Genomic DNA, 23,716 nt, shown 5'->3' with positions numbered 1-23,716 from the left:
GGTGGAGAAAGCTGTAAGGGGTACCCAGGAGAACTTGTCCTGCTTGCTTCGGTAGCTTTTCTTCATTGTACTGTAACTGTAGCAGTAGTAGAAAAGAGTGTAGGAGTGTATTAAATTGGTAATGGAAAAATGGCTTAAATAGTTGCAGCTTGTTACTGTATGTGGGTTGTTACCATGGGGCTCTCTGTTTGTTTCATTAAAAAAATAGAGCCTCAATATAGTAGCTGTGTTTTTGTTTTGTTTTTTTTAATGAGTAATGAATCATTCTTTTGCAAAATGACAGAAAGGATACTCACTTTGAAAAAGCTGGCAGTATAAAAAATTATGGTTGTTCCATTTTAGAATAAACACTGATAGAAGATTCCTGTGACTTTGTTTTTTTTATTATGCATTCCCATCATGTTTCATGGTGCCCATTATAGTACTGTCATTTCCTCATATTTTAAAATCACATTTGATTTCTTAGTTTGTTCCTGGATCTTCAGTATTTATGGTAGCACTGATTCTAGAAAAGTCCATGTTACACTGCTTTTCTGAAGCCTGCATATGCTTTACATTGTGCTGTGAGGGATCCTTTAGTGAGTGACCATAAGAGCTTTGGGGATGCTTCTTGTCACTGATGATAATATCCTCTATGTAATGTTTTACTTTGTGGAGTAATGGTATCTCCAAGTGCAGCTGTTAGCAACTGACTAGCAGAGAACTCATACTTCATAAAATAAGTGTCACTGCTTGAAGTTGCTTCGCTGTGTGATGATGTCTTGGAATTTTGGTAATTTGCAAAGACTGAGGAAGGTCACCAAAGATAGCTTGGTGGGTCTTGGAGGTGCCTGGTAGTTCAACGGGGCTGTAGGATACATTGGTATAGTTACTGTCTTGCATTGCTTTAGGTTAACCAACACTAACCAGGCACGGTTATGCTTTATGGCTCCATCAGACAACACTTTTGCAGACTGCGTAATGGCTTTTTGATTGTCTTAACTGGTGACTTCCTGTTCATCTATAGCTTCATAACACCAACAAACCGAGGGATTTCAACCCCCTCTAAGGAATTGTCATTCTATTGCTAAGCACCGTGAACTCATAAGAAGTTGTATTTCTGAGATTTTAAAATGGCAAATAAACTGCAAATGTGCTGCATTAAAGGGGTAGATTGTGCAGTTGTGAGCTCGTACTGGATTAGCTGTCAACTATCCAAAGAGTAACTATTTTACTGAAGAAGCTGACACGAGCTTGTCCACGCAGAGCAGAAACTTTGTGCCAACAGTTTCTGAAGTGGGCCATGATTAGAGATGAACAGTTTTTTTTTAAATGGAAACACTATTCATGAACTAGAATAACTGCCTCCATCATAGTGGTAAGCACTGTAATCTTTTGGCAGACAGTAATTACATGCTTTTCTCAGTCTTTGCTTTTTCCCTTTAATGTTAGGCTTTTTTACTCCTATTAGCAGCTCTTTTTTGCAATAGCTCTAGCTTCAGAAATCTTTTTCTGAACAAGATTATTCTGAATGAAAATTCTAAGCGAGTCCTTAAAACTATTGCATTCAAACCCTGTTTGTTTTCCTCTCTCACTCCCCACACACTCCTTTGTTGGGTCATGGTCACCCTGTGATCATGCAGCTCCTTTTCTTTCTCAGGTGCTTTTGGACCCGTGGACAGACATACTAATTCCAAAGAGTGTACCCTTGTATAGGGGCATTCTTCTGGGAAGACTCTTATGTTAGTCTTGCATAATTTTAACTCAAAGGCATGTATTTTTATTCTATGTCCATTTATTTCTGTGTCTCCTTTAGAGTTTGCTTTGACAAAGCACTAAAGGTTAAGCAAATAAGATTGTGATTTCCAATGTGATTCTTTCTGCTCCTTCTCAAATATGAATGCTACTTCTGCTGTTTTGCAGTAATAATACCTCTGGCTTGTTTGTAGCTTTGTGTTGGTAGAGCTGCAGTTTCATGAGACAGTTCTTTAAAATTGCTGGGTTGGGTTTTCCACTGTTCTTTTGAGCACGTTAACTTTTAGAACTTTGCTTTAATTGTGGTTATGGTAGCTTCCATACCTTCAGTCATCAGCAGTATTCATTTGTTGAAGTAAAGAGCAAGTGTTCAATTAACTTATGTAGTATATTTAGATTCTTTAATTTCAACTGCATCATCATTGCATAGCACTCCTACTTCTTAGATCTTTCTTTCTGGTTATGTATTTGAAAAAGCTTTTGCTCTTTTTAGTATATTTCACAAGTGTATATTTTAGTATATTTAATGCTTGTGGAACTGTCAAAAATAAAAATGAGTTACTACTGTTTTTGCTTTATCAGCAACCTGTGACTGGTTTGCTGGTGAGGAATGTTGGTTTTTTTTCCTCCTGCTTCTTACATTCATCCTCCTTATTTATTAATGTGTTTCTAACTTTATTCGTTCAAGTAAGCTTCACTCGGATTGTTTCTTTTAGGTTTTTAGACTGTTTGATTTCAAGAAATTCCAGCCTTCCTCTGTGCTAATGTTCCCCTCTCCCACTGGCTCCATTGCCTTTTTGTTCTTACAAAATCAAAGAATTTAGCCAGTAATTTAACTTGAATCAACTTATAACTGAAATTGATTACACAGACTATTGCTGTGTATTCTATAAGATCTTTGGGTTTTGTTGAGAAAATGCTTAGTGCTAGGTCTTGTTTGTTGAGAGACAGATAAAATTTTATAACAATCCTAGATATTTATGTACTCTAATATTGTGAAATTACATTCAGTTGATACTTTATAATGAACAACTTCCCAGTAGTGTTTATCTGTCTTATCACATCAAAGATATCAATTTCCAGAAGTAGGGCCAGTTAGAACAACTGCAGTATTCTGTAGGACCTCCTTTACAGTCCACTCAATTCAGATGTTTAAAGGTCTGTAGCAGATTAAAAAAAAAAACAAAAAACACCCCAACACTTTGCAAGTGGAAAACTGAAACCACAAGAAACTTTGCATGGATATTATGGACAAAAGGTGCAACTCCTTCTCAGGATTAAAAGAATTTACTTCTTTAAAGATACAAATGCTAAGTTTGTGGCTTTGGACTTGAAATGCAGGAGCTGCTGCCTTATATTCCCGTATTAGGAAGCTATGAGGCTGGTTCTAACAGCCAGTGGTTCTAGAGCAGGGCTGCACTTTTCTGTTGGTGGATCAAATATACAGAGATTGTTTCTACACAGGTGAATTTTAATGCTCTTGTGGTCTTACTTGAAAGATAAAAGGAGAGTTTCAGTCTGCTTATTTATAGCCTGTTCACACTGTAGTATCTGAATGCCTTGCATGTATGTGATGCCAAATACACTGGCATAGACCCAGACATCAGAACAGGTGGTGCCATTGAAGGTGGTGAGTGAGAGGGCCTTAAACTGTAGTGTAGCTTCTCTTTTACATAAGACAGGTCGCACTTTTTTTCTAGGAAGTGAAAAAGAAACAAAGAGAATCTTTAGTCAGAAGGTAATAGGAAGAAGAGTAGACAGCAAAGTCTTGGTGAAGAGATAAAATTTATATAGGCTTGAAGGGAAGACAAATGAAAGAGGGAACTTTAGGGATTTCCTCACAGGTCTTCTAGTTTGTTTGGGGACTTCTGACACTTCAGCTTTTTGGAATGAAATACAACAGGATGTCACTTCATCAGTGGTGTAATACACCATGTAATCCAGCCTACAGTAAGAAATAAACATGTAATAGATGTGACTCAGGAATTTTGAGCTGTAAATGCAGTAGATTATAATGTACTTTCATTTTATTATCTTCTGTAGTTTAGGAGGGCCAGTGTAACAAACTGTTCTTTGTGTGGTTGTGTTTTGTTTTGGGGTTCTCTTTTTAGTTTTCTGTGAAAATTCTAATGTTACAGCATACATTAAATTCTTTATAATATGCAGCAGAATATTTTTTCCCGTAATTAGCAAATTACAGAAGTGAAGCACCTAAGGAATATTTCTGCATTTGTGTGAAATATTTAGCACCTTATATTTTTCTGAGAAGTAACATAATGATATATTTAGTATTAGACTAATTAGTCTATTAGCAATAGGACTACATCTCTGTAGTCCTGAACTGCATAACAAGACATGAAATACTCTGACATACTCAGCTCAATTAAAAGTTACCTGGAATGGAAGAAATTGTGACGTGACCCTTGAAGGAATATTAAAACATCTTGTTAAAGAAAGCTTATATTGAGGTTTAGTTTCAAAGCTGGCAGCAACAATAACTATAGAATCATATAATTTTTATTTCGGAAGGAACCTCTGGAGCTCACCCCTTGCCCAAAGTGTGGTCAATTAGAGCAGGTTTTTCAGAGCCTTGCGCAGTCAAGTTTTGAACATCTTCAGGGCTAGACTTCTCACAGCCTCTCTAGGGCAATGTTTAACTACCCTCTGTTCTTCAACTCCAGGGTCCCCTATTTGCATATGATTCCTGTTGGAGATGTGGGTGCTCTAGATTTGTGTGTACCTGTGCTGTTCCCTGCAATGCCCTGAAGCATGTGCCAGTGAGTGTGCACCATGTTTATGCACCAAAGGTGTGGGGTCTCCTCCGTTGCTGCACCCTGTACTGACCACCTCCTAGCTGGAGAGCAGGGCCTTGCATTCTCAGGGAGGGATGCTGCACTGTCTGGCCTGGACAGATATGATGCAGTCAGCTGGGTGACTTCTGGCAGTGTCAAATCAGGTTTTGACTGCTGCTTCCTCTCCAAGGCATCTCCCACTGGTACAGCTTTCCATATTTTTTTTTAATACTTCTTTTCAAGAGGACTCCTTTATTCCAAACATTTCTTTGCCATTCTCTAGTTACTGTTTAATCTAACTGATGATCCTCTTGCTCTTCAACATTACCAGTTTGGGGCAAACATCCAGTCAGACATATTTGCATTTTTGATTAACACACACAAATTCACATTGTCACATTTGTTATTATCCAGACCGTTTTGCCAAGGGTGGACCTTGCAAGAACCCCCCACTATGTCCCCTGTATCACTAAGCAATGTCTCTACAGTTTTCTTAGTCTTTCTTTCGTTCCCAATGTTCTTACAGTAGCCTTTCTTTTTGTCCTTATCAGCCTTTGCTGGTTTTAACTTCAGCTGAGCTTTGCCTTTCCTAACTCCTCCTTGTAGGCAAAGGCAACATCTTTGTATACCTTCTACACTCTCTGTATATCTGTCCCTGCTTCTTTTTTTGGGTTTGGGCTCAGTCAGGAGTTCTGTGCTCATCCTAGGTGAGAAGCGTGGCAGATGGTCGGAAGGGATGCCACATTTGCCTTCATCCACAGTGACTTTGGCACAATTATGCTACAGTGAGACTGAGATGAAGTGCTTTTTGCTCATTTAAAGTATCAGCATCTATTTTTTTTAAATTTGCTACTCTATGTACAGTAAGTACATTAGTACTTATTGTCAGTCTGAACATAGCTATATTAAAAATAGCTATATAACCTGTTACATTCAATTCCCCAAATCAGTCTGCCAGCTAAGAGAATCTCACTAAATTAACAAACTAAAGTTAGTTGTCTATTAGAAGTGGTATGTTGTTTAAAGGATGTCCACAAATGCAGTTCAGGTCTATGGTATGTGCAGTTACTCTGCAGTTTTTAATTATGTGGTAAATATTTAGTTAAGAAATACAACCCTTAACATACAAATTAAAATAATTTCATTTCATGCTCAGTGAACTTTTTTAATAGATAGGTTTGAGTTCTGTTGCTTACATGAACTATTGTAATAACATAATTTCTTGATTTTTCTTTTTTTTTTTTAGCTAATATATAACCTTGTGAAAACCTTGTGTAGTAGGGGAGTATTATTTTATGTGTTGATGCAACTTCTACTTTGGGCCCTATCTACTTTTCTTATTTGAAGTCAGCTCATGAGAACTACTGAAAAAAGATGCAGATTTTTTGAGACATTTCTTCTGAATGTGGGCAGCAACCTGTAGCTCTGAACTTAAACATTTGCCACAGAAATCTCCAAACTGCTTTCTGTGTCTATATATCTAAATTAATCTGAGTACAAAACATAAGTTTGCTTGCTTCTTTTTCAGACTAAAAAGACACTCTCACTGAATGGATTAACAGTGGCAATACTTGTCCCAGACCTTATCTCAGAGTTTCCCTTCACCCTGAGTTTGACCCCTGCTGTCTAACTTCCAAGACCCATCCCACCCTCTGATAATAATGAGGCTGGAATCTTGTATTTCTTCCTGAAAGTGTGCTGCTACCTAACACCAGAATTAAAGCCAAAACAAACAACAACAACGACAACAAAATCATGTTGTGGGGGAGTAACAAATAAATTAAACCAGGAGCCACAGGCAGAAGGTAAAAACACTCCCTGGCAGGTGAATCCTGTGTGTTGGTCCAAATGCCTGTATTTTATCCAAACATTCTGCACTGCAAAATGAATTAGCAGCCTGTGGAGGAATGGGTGGAATCCAGGGGGATACTTATGTCCGCTCTTTCCCATCAGGGGTGTGTTCATTGTTGGACAATAGAACTGCATCTTCTCTGGCCCCTTCAGATACTGTGGTTTTATTCCTCTAATACTCATCCGCAAACACTGTAAGCTCTCCTTTAAGGTTTTTACACAACGGAGTTGTTGTGCACCTGCAGTATTGAGTATGTTTAGTTTTGGTCTCAGAATAGCAACTGGAAACGAATAAGATTATTGCATAATTGTTGTATCTGTCCTATGCAGGAGCTTTTAAGAAGGGGGACATCTAGTTTCAAGTCTTTGTTGTCTTTTGTCTCATCAGCAAATACTCTATTTCCCTTGTCTAAGCACATAAAGAATAGTAAAATACCTGCAAAATTTGAAGCAGAATAAAAGTCTTCCTGCCTGCAAGGAAAAGAGAGGACTAGCAGTATAAAGTTATTGGCGGGGGGGGGGGGAGAAGTGTAGAAGCTAAAATAAAAAAAATAATAATTAAAAAAAAAAAGCTGTGGTGCTACTCAATATCTTTGAGTGCCAGAAAGTATCCCAATATATTTTGGCTTTGTGATTGCTGTATAAAAATAATAAAGTAAAAACTGTGCTTGCACAAAAATACCTCTCACATTCTTTTATTTTTTCCCTTCTTTGATTAAACTGTAAGGAATTCTTGAATGTTTGCTGGTTAGACCCAGTATGAAAGACAGTTCTTAACCAGTTCAGTTTCAAAAGGGTAGCCAACAGTAGTTCCCTTCTAGACCTTTTCTATTTGCATGAAGAAAATTTTGTTCTAAATAAGGTGTTTTCCCAAGCCCTGTATGGGACACTTACCTTGTTTATATTGAATAGCTGGACTACTACCAAATTCTGATCTGGCATTTGTAAGGACCTGGATGTCTGGAAGTAGGGTTTCTTTAGGATATTTGAAAAAACTAATTTAGATTTTTTTTTGAGTAATGTTTTGCTGTCTGTGGCTGTATGTGCTGTGTTTTGGTTTGGTGGTGATTTTTATAATCTTGCAGTTGATAACAGAGGTTTCTGGAAGAAGACTTAAGAGGGTACTTTATGTATTATTCTGGGTATATGATGCTAGTATGTTCCTCTCTTCATTTCCCAAATTAGGAATTTTGTTAGGCAAAATAATATTTCTTTGTCTAGAAATGTCTTTACTTCTACTATAGTAAAACTTCTATTTTAGTAGAAGACTGCAGTTCTCATTCAGTTGTAGCTGAATGAGAATGGCTGCATTAAAATGTAAATAAGCCCCATCTACCTGTTTGGATGCTTTGAAAAGTTTGTCTGCTGAATCTGTCTTGTCTGTTTTGGAGAGAGCTCTAATGATTGTGTATGTTTAATTCTTGAACCCATTGTTGCCTATAGGTTTTCTTCATGTCCATAAAATTAAATGGATACTTATTTTTAGGAGTTGTGAAAAGTGACAGGGTACGTAGGTATCATCATTGAGCTAGGAGCAGTTGATAGTTGTGCATAACTTGAAGCTATAGGTAAACTGATGGGTTCTGTTCAGTAGAAAAATGCTGTGTGTGCACCCTGTAGGATGCAGTGGTGTTCTATAAAGCTGCCACAAGATTTTGTGATAAAGTTTTCCCAGAAATACAACTGCTGGATAAATTTGTGCCAATGGCATGTAGGTTTCTTGAGTATTATATAGCTAAAGAATTGGAAAATGCATTACATTTTGGGGTGTCGATTGTTTATTTGTTTTTAATTGCAAATCTGAAAACTGAGCTTTTTCCTGTCTGTTTTTGCAAATACAGAACCAGAGAATAAAAATGGGAACTCCTGGATCAGGACGGAAGAGAACTCCAGTGAAAGACAGGTTTTCTGCAGAAGATGAAGCTCTGAGTAACATTGCCAGAGAGGTTTGTTAATTTCAAATTGTCTTAAATTCAGAAATAGGGATGAAAGCAATCTCATTATCCAGAAAAAGTTAAATTTTTTAAACTGTGCCTTAAAAAGTGTAATTAGCCAAAAATATGACAATTAATACAAACTAAGAGTATTTTCAATCCAAAAAAACCCCCACCGTTTACTGAAATGTCACAATGATATATTAATTGTATGATTAATGTAACTTCACAGCATCACACTTAAGCTTAGCAGATATTTGTACAGATGGTTATATGCTTAGCTAAAGATAAATGAAAAATCCAGTTGCTATCTCGGGTCTAAAACTAAAAAAAAAAATCCACATTTATCCCATTGCAGTGTGTAGTATTCTTAAGATGGTAAGTATAGTGTATTAGTGTTGAATGAGTAATAGTCATTATTAAAAGGTACTTGTAATATTCTATTTCAAATGTGAAAAGTCACATTTCTGTCAAAATAAACCTAATATGTACACTATACCATGACTTCCGTAACAGAGTCACCACCTGAAAAATAGAGAGCTGGAGGTAACCAGCCAAAAATGCTATTAACAAGAAGTTGATACAAAGAGGAATTTTGTATACAAAGGGGAACTTTGTCCCACCGGATATAGGATGGAGGCAGCTGGAATTTAGAGTCTTACAGACATCTATTTGGACTTCAGTTTTTCTGGGAGGAAACGCTGTGACTTGGAAACAAAAGCGTTAGTACTGTCTGTATACAAGTGGATACGGAAGCTTTGAGCTACGCTGTTGACAAAGCTGCTCTAGTTGACATGAGTGCAAAATGCAGATTCTAGTTGGCCTTGTAATGGAGACTATTGTCTGTGTGTGTGTGTATATATACATATATGTGTCTGTAAGACAAAATAGGTAGGTGATAGGTCCTTGAAAATAGCTTCTGTATGAATTTTCAGATGTAGCCATCATAGAATGTAGGCAAAGGAAATGGTCTGAGAGTAAAATAATAATTTTCATTTAGTTGGTAACTTTCCAGAAAGCTATGTTCACACCAAATCTAATGGAAGGTTCTCACCCTACCACGTATGTTCTCTGTGGGCCTTTGGGTCATGTACGGTCTCACTCATCAAGTTCCATCTCCCATTTTAGGGGAAAACAGTTAATGAAGGAGAAGGAATCTGACTTTAAATTTCTTTTGAGTATTCTCTGTATGGTTCCAACATCAGCTTGCAACTTAGCCTAGGAAAAAAGGTCTCAATACCAACGTGTAATAAGTATTATCTTACTTAAAATTACTGTGGGGCTTTGTTCTCTTACATCGCTAACCCCGTCAATTAAAATTTGAGCATGAGCGTAAATTAAATAAAAATGAAGGTTTTTTACCCCTTGATGCTAAGTTAAACTCATATTAGGTCTCACAGCTAGAGGTATGTGTAGGACAAGCTGGCCCTTAGATCCCATGTCAGATATCAGCTGTTGTCATTGAATTGGTAGCTGTAATTCATAGTATTAGCCAACCTATTCAAAAGAAAACTTCTACTTTAAAGGAACAGAATGCATTTCTTAGGCTATAACAGCAGAGGCCAGTTAACAAAACTATGTTCTGTCTTTAAATAATATCTGATTTTACTGTGCCATACATATGCCTTATCATTTGAGGCTAGGGAGAAGTTTTCAGTTGCCATGCTGACATAGGGCATGCCAATTTTCAGTGCATGAATATAGAGAGTAGCTGTCCTTTACCATTTTGAGGCCGTTAATCTCAGCAACGTGGCTTGCTTATCTTTTTATTCTCAAAGGGCGTTTTGTTCCTCAACTTCCTCTTCCGAAATTACCTTTTTAGCAGATGTTAGTTACAACAGTGGAATTGAGTCCTGTAATCCAGAAGTCAGATGTCTTGTGAGTAAAATGTCGCTAAAAGGTGTTGTAGGTATCAAGAGATGGTAAACAGAATATGCTGAAACAAAAGCCTGGCACTCAGGATGATCTGCATGGAAAAACTGCATAGAAGTGCTCTGGGATTCAGAGCAGTCACAATATGGCACTAAGAATTGTCAGAGTTGTAATACTAGCAAAGACATGTAGTGTATGAAGTTTCAGGTTTTTTTCCTCCAAAAGTTCAGTTTTCAGAAAGCACTAATCTTATTCTTTCTCGCCACTCTAATTTGACAAAAAATTGAAATTTCCTTGTTTTATGGGACGTGTCAAAAAAAAAGTTATCTTCCTCTTGGTACCAACAAACATCTGCTTTCCAGGAAATTTTGTGTAAAGAATTATTTGCTACTGATCCAATAAATTCATATCTATATAGTCATTTTTCTGCACCAGTTGAATCTGATGTGTCATCTTATATGAAAATATTTAACAGAAGACAAGGGCACTACCATAGGATCTGAGGGACTTGGTCAAACTACTTCATCCTTGTGAGATTTCTTTCATTTTCTCCATCTTTCCTCTGCATCTGAAAACTTTTCCTCTGTTGGTTGTGTCTCCTCCCCTTCACTTCTTGTAGCACTAGCACTGTTACGTAGAGTTCTTTCATTATCGTTTCTTTGCTGTGGGAGGTTTGCATTGAGACAAGCTCTTCTGCAATGCCTCTGCACTAAACAAGGCACAAGTGTGCTAAAACATCAACACTGGAGTGAATTACTGCCTTATTCTAAGAACTTCTGAGTTACCAGACCTCTTTCTTTGGGACCTAATTTGTATTCTGTTGTGTGTTATCCTTCCTGGCATTTAATTCCTTGTGCTCCTTGAAACTGAGGAAGAGTAAAGGTGATGTGCATATTCAGGGACAGGGATCTATGCATCCTTTTCTGGAAGCAATGTGCTCTTCATATTATTTAGTGTCTTACGTGAGATTGGTTGCAGTTGACCAGTTCGGAAGTCTTACCTTGGTACAACAGGAAGGATTACCAGTTTATCATGTTTGTTTCAAAAGCTGTAGAAACAGCTTTTGTGGTAGGTTATATTATCCAGGTATTTCCTTCAAGAAGAAAAGGAACTCTGAGTGTAAATGCACCCAGCTACATTAAAGTAGTTGGCAAATGTCTTCTGATTATAGCAAGGTTGATTTGAAGTCAGCTAATGTCTTATTTAAAAAAAAAAAAATAATTAAAAAATGCCTATCTCCTGAAAATATGAAGAGTTCCTTTATACCATGTTCTGGTTCCTTCTCTAGCTATTGTAATGGATTCTGAAGCTGTTAGCTTTCTCAGATTGGCAAAGAATATAAGCCAACTAGTGTGGAAGACAGTTTCTTCTGTCTTGTGGAAAGTTCTGCCTTTCCAAATAACAGCTAGGGATTGTCTAGTGTGACTTCAGGCTCCTGTCCAGATTAGGTTCTTATGCAGGAATCCTTTTTGTTTAACGAATAACTAAATAAATAAAAATTGAAATTCATATTCTTAAGGTTATATTCACAGTCTGCACTGGATACAGCTGATACGATCTCAAGATCTGTTTTCCCTGTGGTCTTGTGGAGATTCTCTGCTTACAAAGCTGTTTTGTGGACACAGTATCTTCAGCTGACATCTGCATCACTGCTTCACTTGTCTTTGTAATTTACAGACAAGTTGTTGTGTTCGTTTTAAATATTCAGCAGTAACCTCTTGTCACCAGGCATCTTTTATGATTACTTGAGACGTCTTTCTCCAAGACCAGCCTTACATGCAAGAGCAGATGTTTCAGTCACTTCTGCGTTCTTATGTTGACTTCAGTTCAAGCTCAGATACAGTGAACATCATGCCAGAAAGTGAGAAGAGTCTGACTCTTGTCACCTCACCAGCTTCAACCCAATAAGCAGCAGTTTGAAATCAGGATTTACCTTTTATATCCTTTCTTTCCATGCTTGCTTCAGCAACTCTTCCATTCTTTAAGGCAGAATAACTCTAGATGAGAAAGAACTAGAGCTCGTGGACAACGGTTGCATCACTGTTCACTATTTCCTCCTTGTAGCATCTTGTGTATTTTTTCAGGAACTGTTCTTGTGACTCTGTTTTCATTGTATAGCAGGAGCCTGGAAACTCTTACGAGGTGTTCTCTCATGGGAGAGAAGATAGATTCATTTGGATTTAAAATTGACTCTGCAGTTGCTCAAACTTTGGGTAGAGTGCAGTTGTTCTTGCTTTGGTAAAAATGTCATGTTACTTAATTGCCAGGGTAGAAAAAGCCAAGAGTTCAGTATTTTAAAATGTTTGAAGGCTATATCATGAATTTAAGAACAGTTAACATAGTCTTTGTCATATTGAATCTATTCAAAGTTCAGTACATGTTTCTCTCTGCATACAGCTTCAGCTTTTCTTAAGAAAACAGACAAAACCCCAAAGAACCCCACCCTCATACAGAGATTGTCTTTGTAGATGCTAGATGACTTTTGAATTTATGTTTTAATAAAAGATCGATTAAAAATTTTTAAATCAGCTATTTCTACTTTAGTATTAATTCAAAAAATTGTTTGCTGTTGTTTTTAATAGTGGTTAAGGATATTTTATAGGCAATAGGTATTATAGAGATTTTCTAATCTATATATGGATCTTTGTAATAAATGGGAAAAGAGTAAGAGACATCAGAAATAAATAATTCTAAACCTTTAAGTCATGCAGGCCTTAAGATTTTGTTGTTTATAGCCTTTGCTTTGTAGGCAACTGGAGAAAGAGTAGGCATATTGGAAATAAGGGGAAAGAAGATATTTCTGAGGAGACATAAAAAATAAATTTGGCATATGAGTGATGGTGTTGCCTTGGCTCCATGAGACAGTAAGGTGATGAGGAAGGTAAAAGGCATGAAAATGAGAATACAGAAGAAATGAGCAACAGAAGAGAGAAATAATGCATGTTCACTTAATAAGAAACAATGAAATAAACTTTATATTGCAGTGTGTAGTAATGTATTAAGAATATGGTGAACACTTCAAAATGCTCGCCCTGATGCTTTGCCGGAGCTGGCAGAACGTCCTGGTGTGCCGTCAAACGCCCTGCGGCCAGGGTAGCCGGCGCCCTCACCGCTGCCATCTGGTGGAGGAAGGAGAACCTTCCTTGCCCGGGCCTCCTGCCTTGGAAAATGCAGGATTGTAAACACTGCATCTCCCTTGACAGAGAGAGAAATTAGTTATACGTGTTGCAGCCCAAGATGACAAAATCATTCTAATTTTTCAATGAAAAGCATTCATATTTTTTCAGAGGTGAATAACATTTTAGTATAGCCTATATTTTATCCTTAAGAAGCTTTTATGCTGAATCTGAGCTAATTAATGAATCACCTTCTCTACAGTATGAAAATTAAAACCAAAATACTATTGCTTTCTAGTGAATCCCTTCTTGCAAGCAAGGGGAAGGAGAAAGATGCCTGTCTACACTATGGAGACAGATGTTATGCTTCTTGTTCAACATGGTGGGAAGCTTCTATCATATCAATTCTATGTACTAGTATGCTTCTTATCTTGGTGAAGAACTTGATCATTGCAGTGAAGAGACTAAGACAAAACATATCAGAAAGGAGAGACTCCAGACTCAGTCTTTACAAAGGCATTCAAATGAAAATCTGGTCTCTTTCACTTTCTCCTTTCTTTCTTGTCAAAAATATCTTGGATTTAACTGAAGAGCTAAATGTTATCCTTGGAAGTTGAGATAAAATGGTTTGAAAGGTTTTCAAAAGATTGTGGCAGAATATGTATTTAAAAAACAAAAGAAAAGCAGAAAATGGAATAAGCAGAGGTGGTTTTCTAAATTACGGTAAGTAGTTGTTAGTAATTGGTTTTTAGGTGAAAATGAGGAAATTGACATTGTGGAAGAACATTCTCTTGCTAACCATATGTTTACTAAACATCTGCAATAAAATAACCTAATCAAATTGAGTACTGCTTCAAGGTGGTAGCTTAACTGCTTGAAAACAGCCAGAATCATCATATTCTTCTAGAATGAAATGCTGTTTATGCAGGTGCAAGGAAACATTACTTTTATTTTTGCATGTACTGCTTTTTGGTACCTACTTTGAAATGAAGAATTCCAGAACTTGGAGGTTAACAGATGGCTTTGTTTTGTTACTCAGAGCAGAGCTAATACCCAAAGAAATGCAGATATGGCACTTGGTTTAAAATCACATATTTGTCCTTAGGGTAGGAGGCAAAAGTTAAGGAGTAGTATGAGTGTGTTCATATTAAAAAAAAAAAAAAGATTTAGTTATTAATTAATCTTTTATAAATTAATCCTTTTTTCCTATCCAAACAAAGTCTTGAGGGCCTCCTCCTTGTGGTTTTTTTTCTACCCAATCTCTTTTGTTACAAAGATCTTCTCTTTAGCCCTCTTTCCTTTCTTGATCACTTCTCTGAATAAATTCCATACAAAATTGTTGTATCTATACGTCATGGCTCCTTTTTGCCCTCCAGAATATATAATGAAGCATTTTCTTTCCATTTTAGCCACCAGTGTAAGTGTACTGGTATGGCTCTGACAGGTTTGGATACCTCATCTTCTATTTGCAGTTGGAGTGTTTAAGAAAATTCAGCTATCGCATTTCTTTTTAGCAGTTGGAAGTCCCCTTTAGAAACTTCTGGAGTGTCAGATTTGCTAGATCTTGGACAGTCCACAGTTTAATTTCTACTTCAGGAAAATAGGAATGTGGTATGCTATATCACTTTTTAACAAGCTGTACTTCAATTAGATGATAGTGTAATATATCTTTATCATAAATAATATATTATATTTATGTGTGTCTGGTCTAAAGACTGTATAGAGAATAATGACTGATGAAACTGAAATCAAGACTGTAGTGGCCAGTCTGTAGTTTTCTAAGACTGGAATTTGTTTAATGCAAGCTGTGGAAAGCAGCTTGTGCTGACTCCCAAGCTCCTATGAGCAAGGAAGAATGATGTATTTAGAATGCTCTTCCATTCAAATACTAATTGAATTAGAAAAGCATTATAAGATGACTGCATGTCCTTTGCTGTTTTTTTTTTTTTCCCCAAAAAATAAAAGATAGTCTAGATTTCCTTTCTGTGCTGCTTCTGTAAGTCCAAACAGCTTAATCTTTTCAACTCGGTTCTCTATCTAAAGCTGTTGTGGCACTGTATTCCCCTTAGCAGATATTTAAAGGCTTTATTTCAAGGTAGCTGAAGAATTTAATTTGTGAAGAGTGTTGGTGGAAAACTGTTTCACAACTTTTATGGGCTTTCTTCAGTAACACAATAGAGTGAACAGCAGCAGCCAGGAAGAAAACTATGTCCTTTTAAATTATGGTCATTTCTTTATAGATGTTAACTTTGAATTTCAATTACATAGTTATCGAGATCTGTATGAGTGCTCTATTAACATGAGATCTGCTCTCTAACAATTCTGCTGAGAATAAAGAATTACTCGGTATGATGGACTTTCAAATGGTAATGTGATTTGTCTCTTGCTCTAAGTTTTGGTAAAGGAAGCCCAAGAACTGCACTTTCAGTTAACTTGCCACCTTCTTTGTCTTTTTGAAATTATGTACTTTTTAGAGGAATCTAGTTGCTCAGATTAATAAGTAATGTAATACTAAATAATTTTTTGCTAAAAAAATTATCTAAAAATAAGATTTTTTTTTGTTTCCATTTCAGGCACCCATTTTATGACAAATGTTTGTAGAATTCTCCTGTATTTTGTCAAGGGTTTAGTAAATTGGAAGAAATGGTGTTTCCCCTCTACTGTAGGAATGTGAAAGTTAGGTCTCTGTCTGTAGGACTAGGAGAGAGTGGTGAAATGTGAATTGTTTTTTAGCGTGAATCAGTAAACAAATGAACTTTCTATCTTTAACAATAAAGCCTTGCCATAATCTAAAGGCTAGATGTGTATGTCTGCTGATCTATAGACAGATCTAAACCCAGACATATCAGCTGTTTGGGTACTTTCTCTTTCTGTGCTGCATACACGTCTGTGTGAAAACTTACATGGGACAGAGCTATGATTGCAGACAATTACAGAGTAGGGCTGCAAGTGAGAAAAGACTTCCTGTTGCATGGGAAGTCCCTTGCTTTTCTTGTGTGCTGTCATCAGGTAGGAAGAAGAGTAGCTTTATGCTGCTCTGAAAAAGGATTACATCGTGGCAGTCGAGTGCTGACACAGACTTTTTGAATCATGTCATCTGACTGTGCAAAATATAGAAAAACAGTCTTAATGGAGTCATTTGAAGTTCAAACTATTTTAATAAAGCTATAACGTGTTTGCCTTCTTTCTTGTCATTATTTGATAGATGTTTTTGTACCTGTAGTTTAATCATAATTTAAAGTTAAACTCTGAGTTAAATACCCCTTCCTTTTTCCTGAAGCACAGTAAAAGATGGTTATTTGCAATTGTCATGAATGTTATAGGTTTCTAATGTTTTACATACACCTATGCTGTGATAGGGGTAAAAGCAGAAAAAAAAACTATCCTTAACCAAAGGCAAAATCCTGTTGAATTTTACATTTTAAAAAAGTTCTATAAAATTTAATGTTTTGGATGTTAGGAGTTCTGAATTTTTGGCTGCTGGTGTTTCTCATAAGTTTTTAATTAACATTAGATAGACAACTGGAATTTTTGGAGGAAAACCTGTCTTCAGTGGTTTAATATTTCAGAATTTAAGAGAAAATTTTCATCAACGCATTATTCAAACATGAAAAAATTGAGCTTGTGTCTTCATCAGCTATTAGCTTTGTCAAAAATTATTGCCTCATGTAACTAATTAAACAGTTAAATTTGAGGTAGCATTTAGAGTCTGAAAGACAATGTGTTTCTTTTTTGGTTGAGGCTGGGTAGAAAGTGGAAAAAATATATAGTTGTATCTGCCAATAACCAGGTTTCACAAGCAGTGCAGGAGATGTAACAGCTTTTTGCCCCTGAAAAGGGGGAGGTATTGCTACTGTTTGTCCTGTCCATCCCTTTTGTTGGGTCTGGTGTTCATAAGATCCCTGTACAAGTTAACTCATTTCACTAACGCAGCAGAAAACTCAGAAAACTACTTTCTGTTATTGTTGTTAACTTTCTGCTATGGTAGTTAAATTGGCTTACAGCAGATTCTGAGTGCTGGAGCTGTGCTTAAGGAAGGTTTTGGGAGTATAAAGTATAAGGGCTTGAATGGAAAGGTAGGGAAGTCCCTTTTTGGTGATGGTGAATGTTTAAGTTAGTTCTTGAGGAACCGTAACCTTATATTTCTTTGTTACATTACCTTATATTTCTTTCTTACATTTTGTCCAATGATCACGTTGATTTTATGATTGTTATTTGAAGTAATTTGACTTCTAAGTGATGCTTGCTTTTTGAAATAATTCCAAATGATATCAAAGCCTTTAAATATGACATTAACAGTAGTGGTCTAATACCTTTGTTTTGATTCTTTCTTTCTTGTTTTAATATCTTTCTGTGGCCAAAGATTCTGCAGCTGCATACATGCCTGTTTAAATACTATGCGTAGGCAAAGTCCTGTTAAAGTCTGCAAGACATGAATTTTTAGATTTAGTGACAGTAATATTTCTGAACTCAGTTCTCCTATCAACGTGTAATTCTTTTGACTAGTAATGATATCTGTAAAGACTTAGGTATATATCCTTTCTGAAATTTCATTCTGAGAACTCTGATTTCTTATACTACTTATGTGTTGTGATGTTAGAATCTTAATATGTTTTTGTGACGAGATTATTAAATTGAGTACTCAAACCATTATAAAAAAATGTGGGTTTAACTTCCAGTATTTTCAATTTGTTTGTAGGCAGAAGCCAGGCTTGCAGCCAAACGGGCAGCTCGAGCAGAAGCAAGAGATATACGTATGAGAGAGCTGGAGCGACAGCAAAAAGAGGTAGTATAAATCATAAGGAATTATTGCAAACCTTTACTAAAATTCTTAATTATTTTATTTCTGTACTTGCATCAGATGGTATCTTCCATTGTAATTCAGCTGCGTGCTAGTATTTTCAGCATCAGGCAACTGTTAGCTTCTCTCTTTCCCCCCCCATACCTTCCTCTTTCTGCTTAGGTTGTATATCTAAAAGGATAACTTGCTTTGTATTTACCTGTAGATAGCACCTCACAAAATATTAATCTGAACATTCATTTTGAACTTCCTTAATAGTTAGGCTCGTATTGTGGAAAAAATCTGCTATACAAAATAGGCTATTAACACTCTTGCTTTCAAATGAAAAATAAAACATTTTAAATTCTAGCTTTACAGGCAAAATCAGATGCTTGGATGTTTTACCTTTAACAAATGCAGTAAATTCAATGCTAGCAATCAAAATTGGACAAAGATTAGTCTAAATGTTTATGTTTAGATATTTAAAGGGCTGAGGCTTTCTTATTACTGCTAATTTGATTTTTAAATGAGCAGAAGAGAACATAATGACAATATCCAGAACTCAGGCTTGCATAAATAATTTTGTGTAGAGAGGAACAGTTTTCAACTTCTAATGTGAAGTATAATATTGTCTGGATTTGAATTACTAGATTTGTGGCTGAGTCAGCTGGTGACTTTTGTGCTTTTATAAGAAGAATTACTTAACACATGTGGCAGTTTCTTTGCTTGTTGCTACTGTGCAAAAAGTCCATGTAAATATGGGTAACTGGCAGCACAGCATAAATAATAAACACAACTGTACCCAAAATGTACACTGCCTAATGTATAGGATAAACAACTACAAAAAAGTAGAGAGAATTATTTTGCTCTATTTTTAATGTATGTATAATATACTTAGTAACTGGATAATTTGGATATGTGACTTTGGATATGCAGTTTTCAGTCAATTTCTTCCCATGTGGATTATACAAACAGTGTTCACAATAAATACCTGTTGTCAGGATCTTTATTTAAAAAAAATTAATAGAATCGGGATATTTACACATACAGTTGTGTGTTGCTTCACACATTTCTCCTAAAAAAAGTTTGCGTTTCTTGAGCAAAAAAACCCAAGAAGCTAATTTTTCAGCAGTCTGATTATTTCACAGCTATTGCCTTTGAGTCGGGTTTTGACATAGCATGCAAAAGATTGAGAATATATTCTCAATCATGATTACATTCAAAGCCATGTAAATGCTGATATTTGGGTTTGGGGGTGTTTTGCTGTGGTAATAACAAGTACAATTTAAAAAACATGGTTTTGCCTCAATTTTATATGTTTCTCATTATTTCATACTTTCAGTTTTCTAACTGCTGTAGGTATCTGATACTATACTGAAGATTACATGGCAATTACCTTAGGTTTTTCCAAATTTTTAATTTAGGAATCCAGTCTTGTGTGGTGACTAATCTGTATTGTAAATGGTTTGTTTGTTTGTTTTTTTTACATTTTGTAGCTTTCTCAGCATTCATATGATAGAAAATGGGCTCATATCCAGAAATGGATGGTAGGCTAAAACCACCTGTTGTGCATGTTTTTGCCACTTGGAGAACTAACACAGGATTTGGAGGAAGTAATTTACTAATGGTTTGCTGTGTGTCACTTCAGTGTTTTATTACTGAAAACAATTACATAAAAAACTATATATGGATGTGGATATGCAGGGCGCTTTATGGCAGCAAAAGACAAACTATGAAATGAGATGCTTTTCTTAAAATGAAATGGTTTTTGTTTCCACTGTGTGTTGGCTTACAGGCATGAATCTATTCAAAATGAAATTACATTAGTTTCAATCTAGGTAAACATCATTTCAGTAGTAAAAGTTTTTATTTCAGTTGATTTCTGGGGTTTGGGTTTTTTACTTTTTTTTTTTCCTTAGCAGAATTGCATTTATTTGTTTCCTCTTTGAGCAATGTGGCAAATGCTGGTCTTTTCACTGATGATTAAGTCACTTCTATGACTTATAAAAACTAATTGTAAAAGATTTAAAAAACAAAAACCCAAACCCCAAAAAACATCCCATGCATCACTTGCATCCTTTTACCACTTGCCCCTCGCTTTCAATTAATAATGATAAAATATTTGACTGTTCATTTATTTAGATTAAATCCACTAAGTAGGAAGGCATAGAGATAGTTAAGTTACAATCTGAGATAGTTGCTGTTCAATTTAGACTAACTCACTGTGATGTTTGTTTAGAGAGTTCCTTTCACAAACTTCATATGCCTCTTAGAAAGGCACATGGGAGATGTGAGTTTCTTTCTATGTTTTTAGGGAAGTGTTCACTGTGTGAATGTTTTGAATCAAGAAGGTTTAAGTAATACATGCTGAGGCTAACCATGATTTCAAATAGTTAAAACTACCATGTCAGTTAATCAGCACTTCTGTTAGAGATCCTAGAACTTTCATTAGAATCTTATTTGCAAAAGTTGTGCTGACTTTACATTGCCTCTTTGCCTGGCTGACATTTGTGTGTATATTAGTTCTCATGTCACTTATAAAGAACAACATAGGTTTCTGTTATCTCTTGGTGGAATGCACATCTGAATGGTTTTTTTTTTGCTGGAGGGCAAGGGTTTCCAAACTGTGGAACACAGATTGCATTTGTGAGCAATCTCACTTCGAAATTAATGCCACTTAATTGAATGCCAACTTTTTTTTGCAGTCATAAGAGGCACATCTGCTGCAGGACGTTTCTGAGCAGATGTGCACTCCTTTCCTGGATTGGGAGACCTAACCTCTGTCTTGGATAAAGCCCATATTTCAAACTTAAATTCTTAGAAATCAAGCTTGATAGCTACCAGCAGCAGTTATCTGTTTGCAATACGTACTGTAGTACTTTATCCTTTGACCTGAATATGCTGAACACTTAACACTGGCTTTCTATTTTCTGATTGTGTGTCAGGAAGAGACTTGTTACCCTAAGTAAATGACCTACAGAAATGTACAGAAAATTGTATCAGAAGCTGAAGTTTTGCATTATAGGAGAATATTATTAGCTGGGGTGTTATAGTGGCAATGAAGAGGGATCTTATATAAATAGCAAACTGTCTGCATGCAAGCTGCAAATGTTAGTAACAGATATTTGTCCATTTAGACCACAGGCACAAAGTATACTTAAAATTGGCAGCGATCTGACTATAATGCATTGAAAAGTTATATAGCATACATGTTCATTTTAAACATCAGAGTAGATACTATGGAGAGGAAGACTAAAATGTTGTTATTAAATGATCCTCTTTTTTCACCTCTTTGGGAAATTATTTTCTTGCAGAGTATTAACTGGCCTCGTGAATAGTCACAAAATAATATTAAACAAGTTAATTTATCCAGTGATAATGTAGAAAATAACCACGTGACCATAAGCAGTAGGAAAGCCAGCTTTAGATTTTAGATAGCCATCTATGATCTGGAGGCTGAACTTTTAACTCTAAAGATAACTGGCTTACAATCTTTAGAATACTTTGACATATTGAAAACTGTAGAAAGTGAGTCCATTTAAGGAAGAATTCCTAGTTTTAGAGCGCTGTTGTAGCCTTCAAATGGGATAGTTTAAAATTAAGCTTATTCTTACATGCTTACCTACTGTAACTAAAAATTTGAGAAGCTTATGGCACATGAAGCATTTTAATGTTTAATTTTAAATTAGTTGTATTTTTGTCCTGCTGCTTCTCATATATTCCTTTGTGTGAGCCAAAATGAACATTCCCTGATCTTTCAACAGAACAAAAGATATTAAGGTGTCTTAGTGAGTTTGTCCTCCCCCAAACTGTATAAGTTGGGTTTATTATTTTCACTGTCATTGTAGAGCAGAACTATCTGTAGAACTTATAATTGATCCATTTGCTTAAGAAGCTTTGTTCCTATAATAGAGGAGAAAATCTGAAATATGTATGAGGAAACTGAGAATGATCATCTCTATTAGGGCTAAAATAACTTTGTAAAATGTTCACAGTCTAACTGTAGTAATTATATAGTAAATTTCTTACTAAGGTACTTGTAAAGCTTTTAGTTTTTTTATTTTTACTTTAATTTCTTAATTTGAAAAATCTTATACTTTTTTCTGCATTAATACAGTAGAAATCAGAAGAAATATTGACTACTGAACACTAATTATTAATTATATTAACCCTCCTTATTTACATCTCCTGAAGTAGTTTGTTGGCATATTTACCCAAATCAGGTGAAATCATAGTTCTTCTGACTTGAATGAGGTCACTTGCCACTGGATTATTCAAAATAATATGTAGCATTAAAAGTGCTAACAACATGTTGTGCAACTTTGCTTGCTTTTACTTTGTCATTTTCTTTTTTTTTTCCTGTGAAATAACTCTGCATTTCTTCTTTCTCAGGAAGATTCAGAGAGGGCCAGGTATTCTCACCGGTCCAGTCGACATTCATATTTGGTTTGTGTTCAAACTGTATACTTTTCCCTTTCCATCATGGCTTTTTTTTTTAAAAAAAAAAGTTTGGGTTTTGGTTTCCTTTTCTTAGGGAGCAGATGATGCTTTAAGTCTTCCAAGTATTAGCAGTTTTAGAGACAGTATTTTAAGTCACATATAATGTTAAAGTTCATCTGGTATTTTATTTCCATCAGTGTCAACAAGGTAGTTTGTATTTCAATCTTTGCATTTAAAAATAATCTCAATTGTCACATTTTAATTATTTGACTGTTTTTACTATAAATACCTCATGCTTTTTTTCTTCTTCTACATGTATTTATTTACAGTATATTTTAATTGCTGAAAATAATTGAGTAGGTGTTTGGAAACTCTTTGGAAATATATGTAGTTCAACAATCAATTATTTGGAATAACATATTTAATGACAAGTTTTAAGTGTCATCTTTTAGTGTTATTCCAGTCTAATATGATTTATTTCTTTTTTTAAAAAAGCTGAGTAATTGTCTTTACTTAGGCTTCAGATATTGCTGACTGGTAAGAATTAATTGGCTTGTCTTGAAATGATAGGGTATTAAGATTCCTACATAAGTTGTCAATTGTCTTATGATTACTACTACACATCAAATCTTGTGGTCAGATGTGAATTATATTAATGATCAAACACTGGTCTAGTTTAGATAAGTCTAATGGGAAAATAAAATTTCTTGTCAGTTTTGCAGAAATTCAGCAAACAGGCAAATTTTTATTAAATAAAGTAAATACTACTGCTGACTCAGTCATCCTGAATCAATGCCACTTACTGAAGATGAGTAATATTGATTTGTAACTTGGGCTTTCATTCTAAACTGATGCTGATAGTCGTCTACTCATTGTTGTGTCTTTTCTTGCACTTTAAGTATTATTGTGTTTCTATAATGGAAGTGTTTCTATATGGAAGAAAAAGTAGTAGTACCTTAGGATACAATTTGAAGAAGAGTTTGGTATGATGCAAGGTATTATTTCTTTGAGAATGTGGGATGTATTATTCATTAGTGGCAAAGACTCACCTGGATGATGCAAGGTGTCCTGAAGACTGCTGTTAGAAGTATTTATTGTATTGTATAGGCTCTCCTATATCCTCTTTATGATATAGATCTGTTTTTAGACCTGCCTAGAAATCAGCTTGTCATTGATCTGGGTATATAGGCCAGGAGA

The 23,716-nt window shown here is 35.6% G+C and overlaps 1 protein-coding gene across 14 annotated transcripts in view; it reads left to right on the top strand.

Moving 5' to 3' along the window:
* LRRFIP2 (LRR binding FLII interacting protein 2) overlaps positions 1-23,716 on the top strand; it is a 61,983-nt gene that overhangs the window by 4,342 nt on the left and 33,925 nt on the right. For all 14 annotated transcript variants that reach the window (XM_072853585.1, XM_072853587.1, XM_072853589.1 and 11 more), the window contains exons 2-3: positions 8,219-8,323; positions 17,999-18,085. In XM_072853585.1, the coding sequence (XP_072709686.1) occupies positions 8,234-8,323; positions 17,999-18,085 (177 nt within the window). In that variant the 5' untranslated portion in view covers positions 8,219-8,233. The remainder of the gene's footprint in view (positions 1-8,218; positions 8,324-17,998; positions 18,086-23,716) is intronic.

The sequence above is a fragment of the Ciconia boyciana genome, chromosome 2, assembly GCF_034638445.1.
Source record: "Ciconia boyciana chromosome 2, ASM3463844v1, whole genome shotgun sequence".
Lineage (NCBI taxonomy): Eukaryota > Metazoa > Chordata > Aves > Ciconiiformes > Ciconiidae > Ciconia > Ciconia boyciana.
Note: the sequence above shows the minus strand (reverse complement) of the source record. Positions and strands in the feature narration are given on the sequence as shown.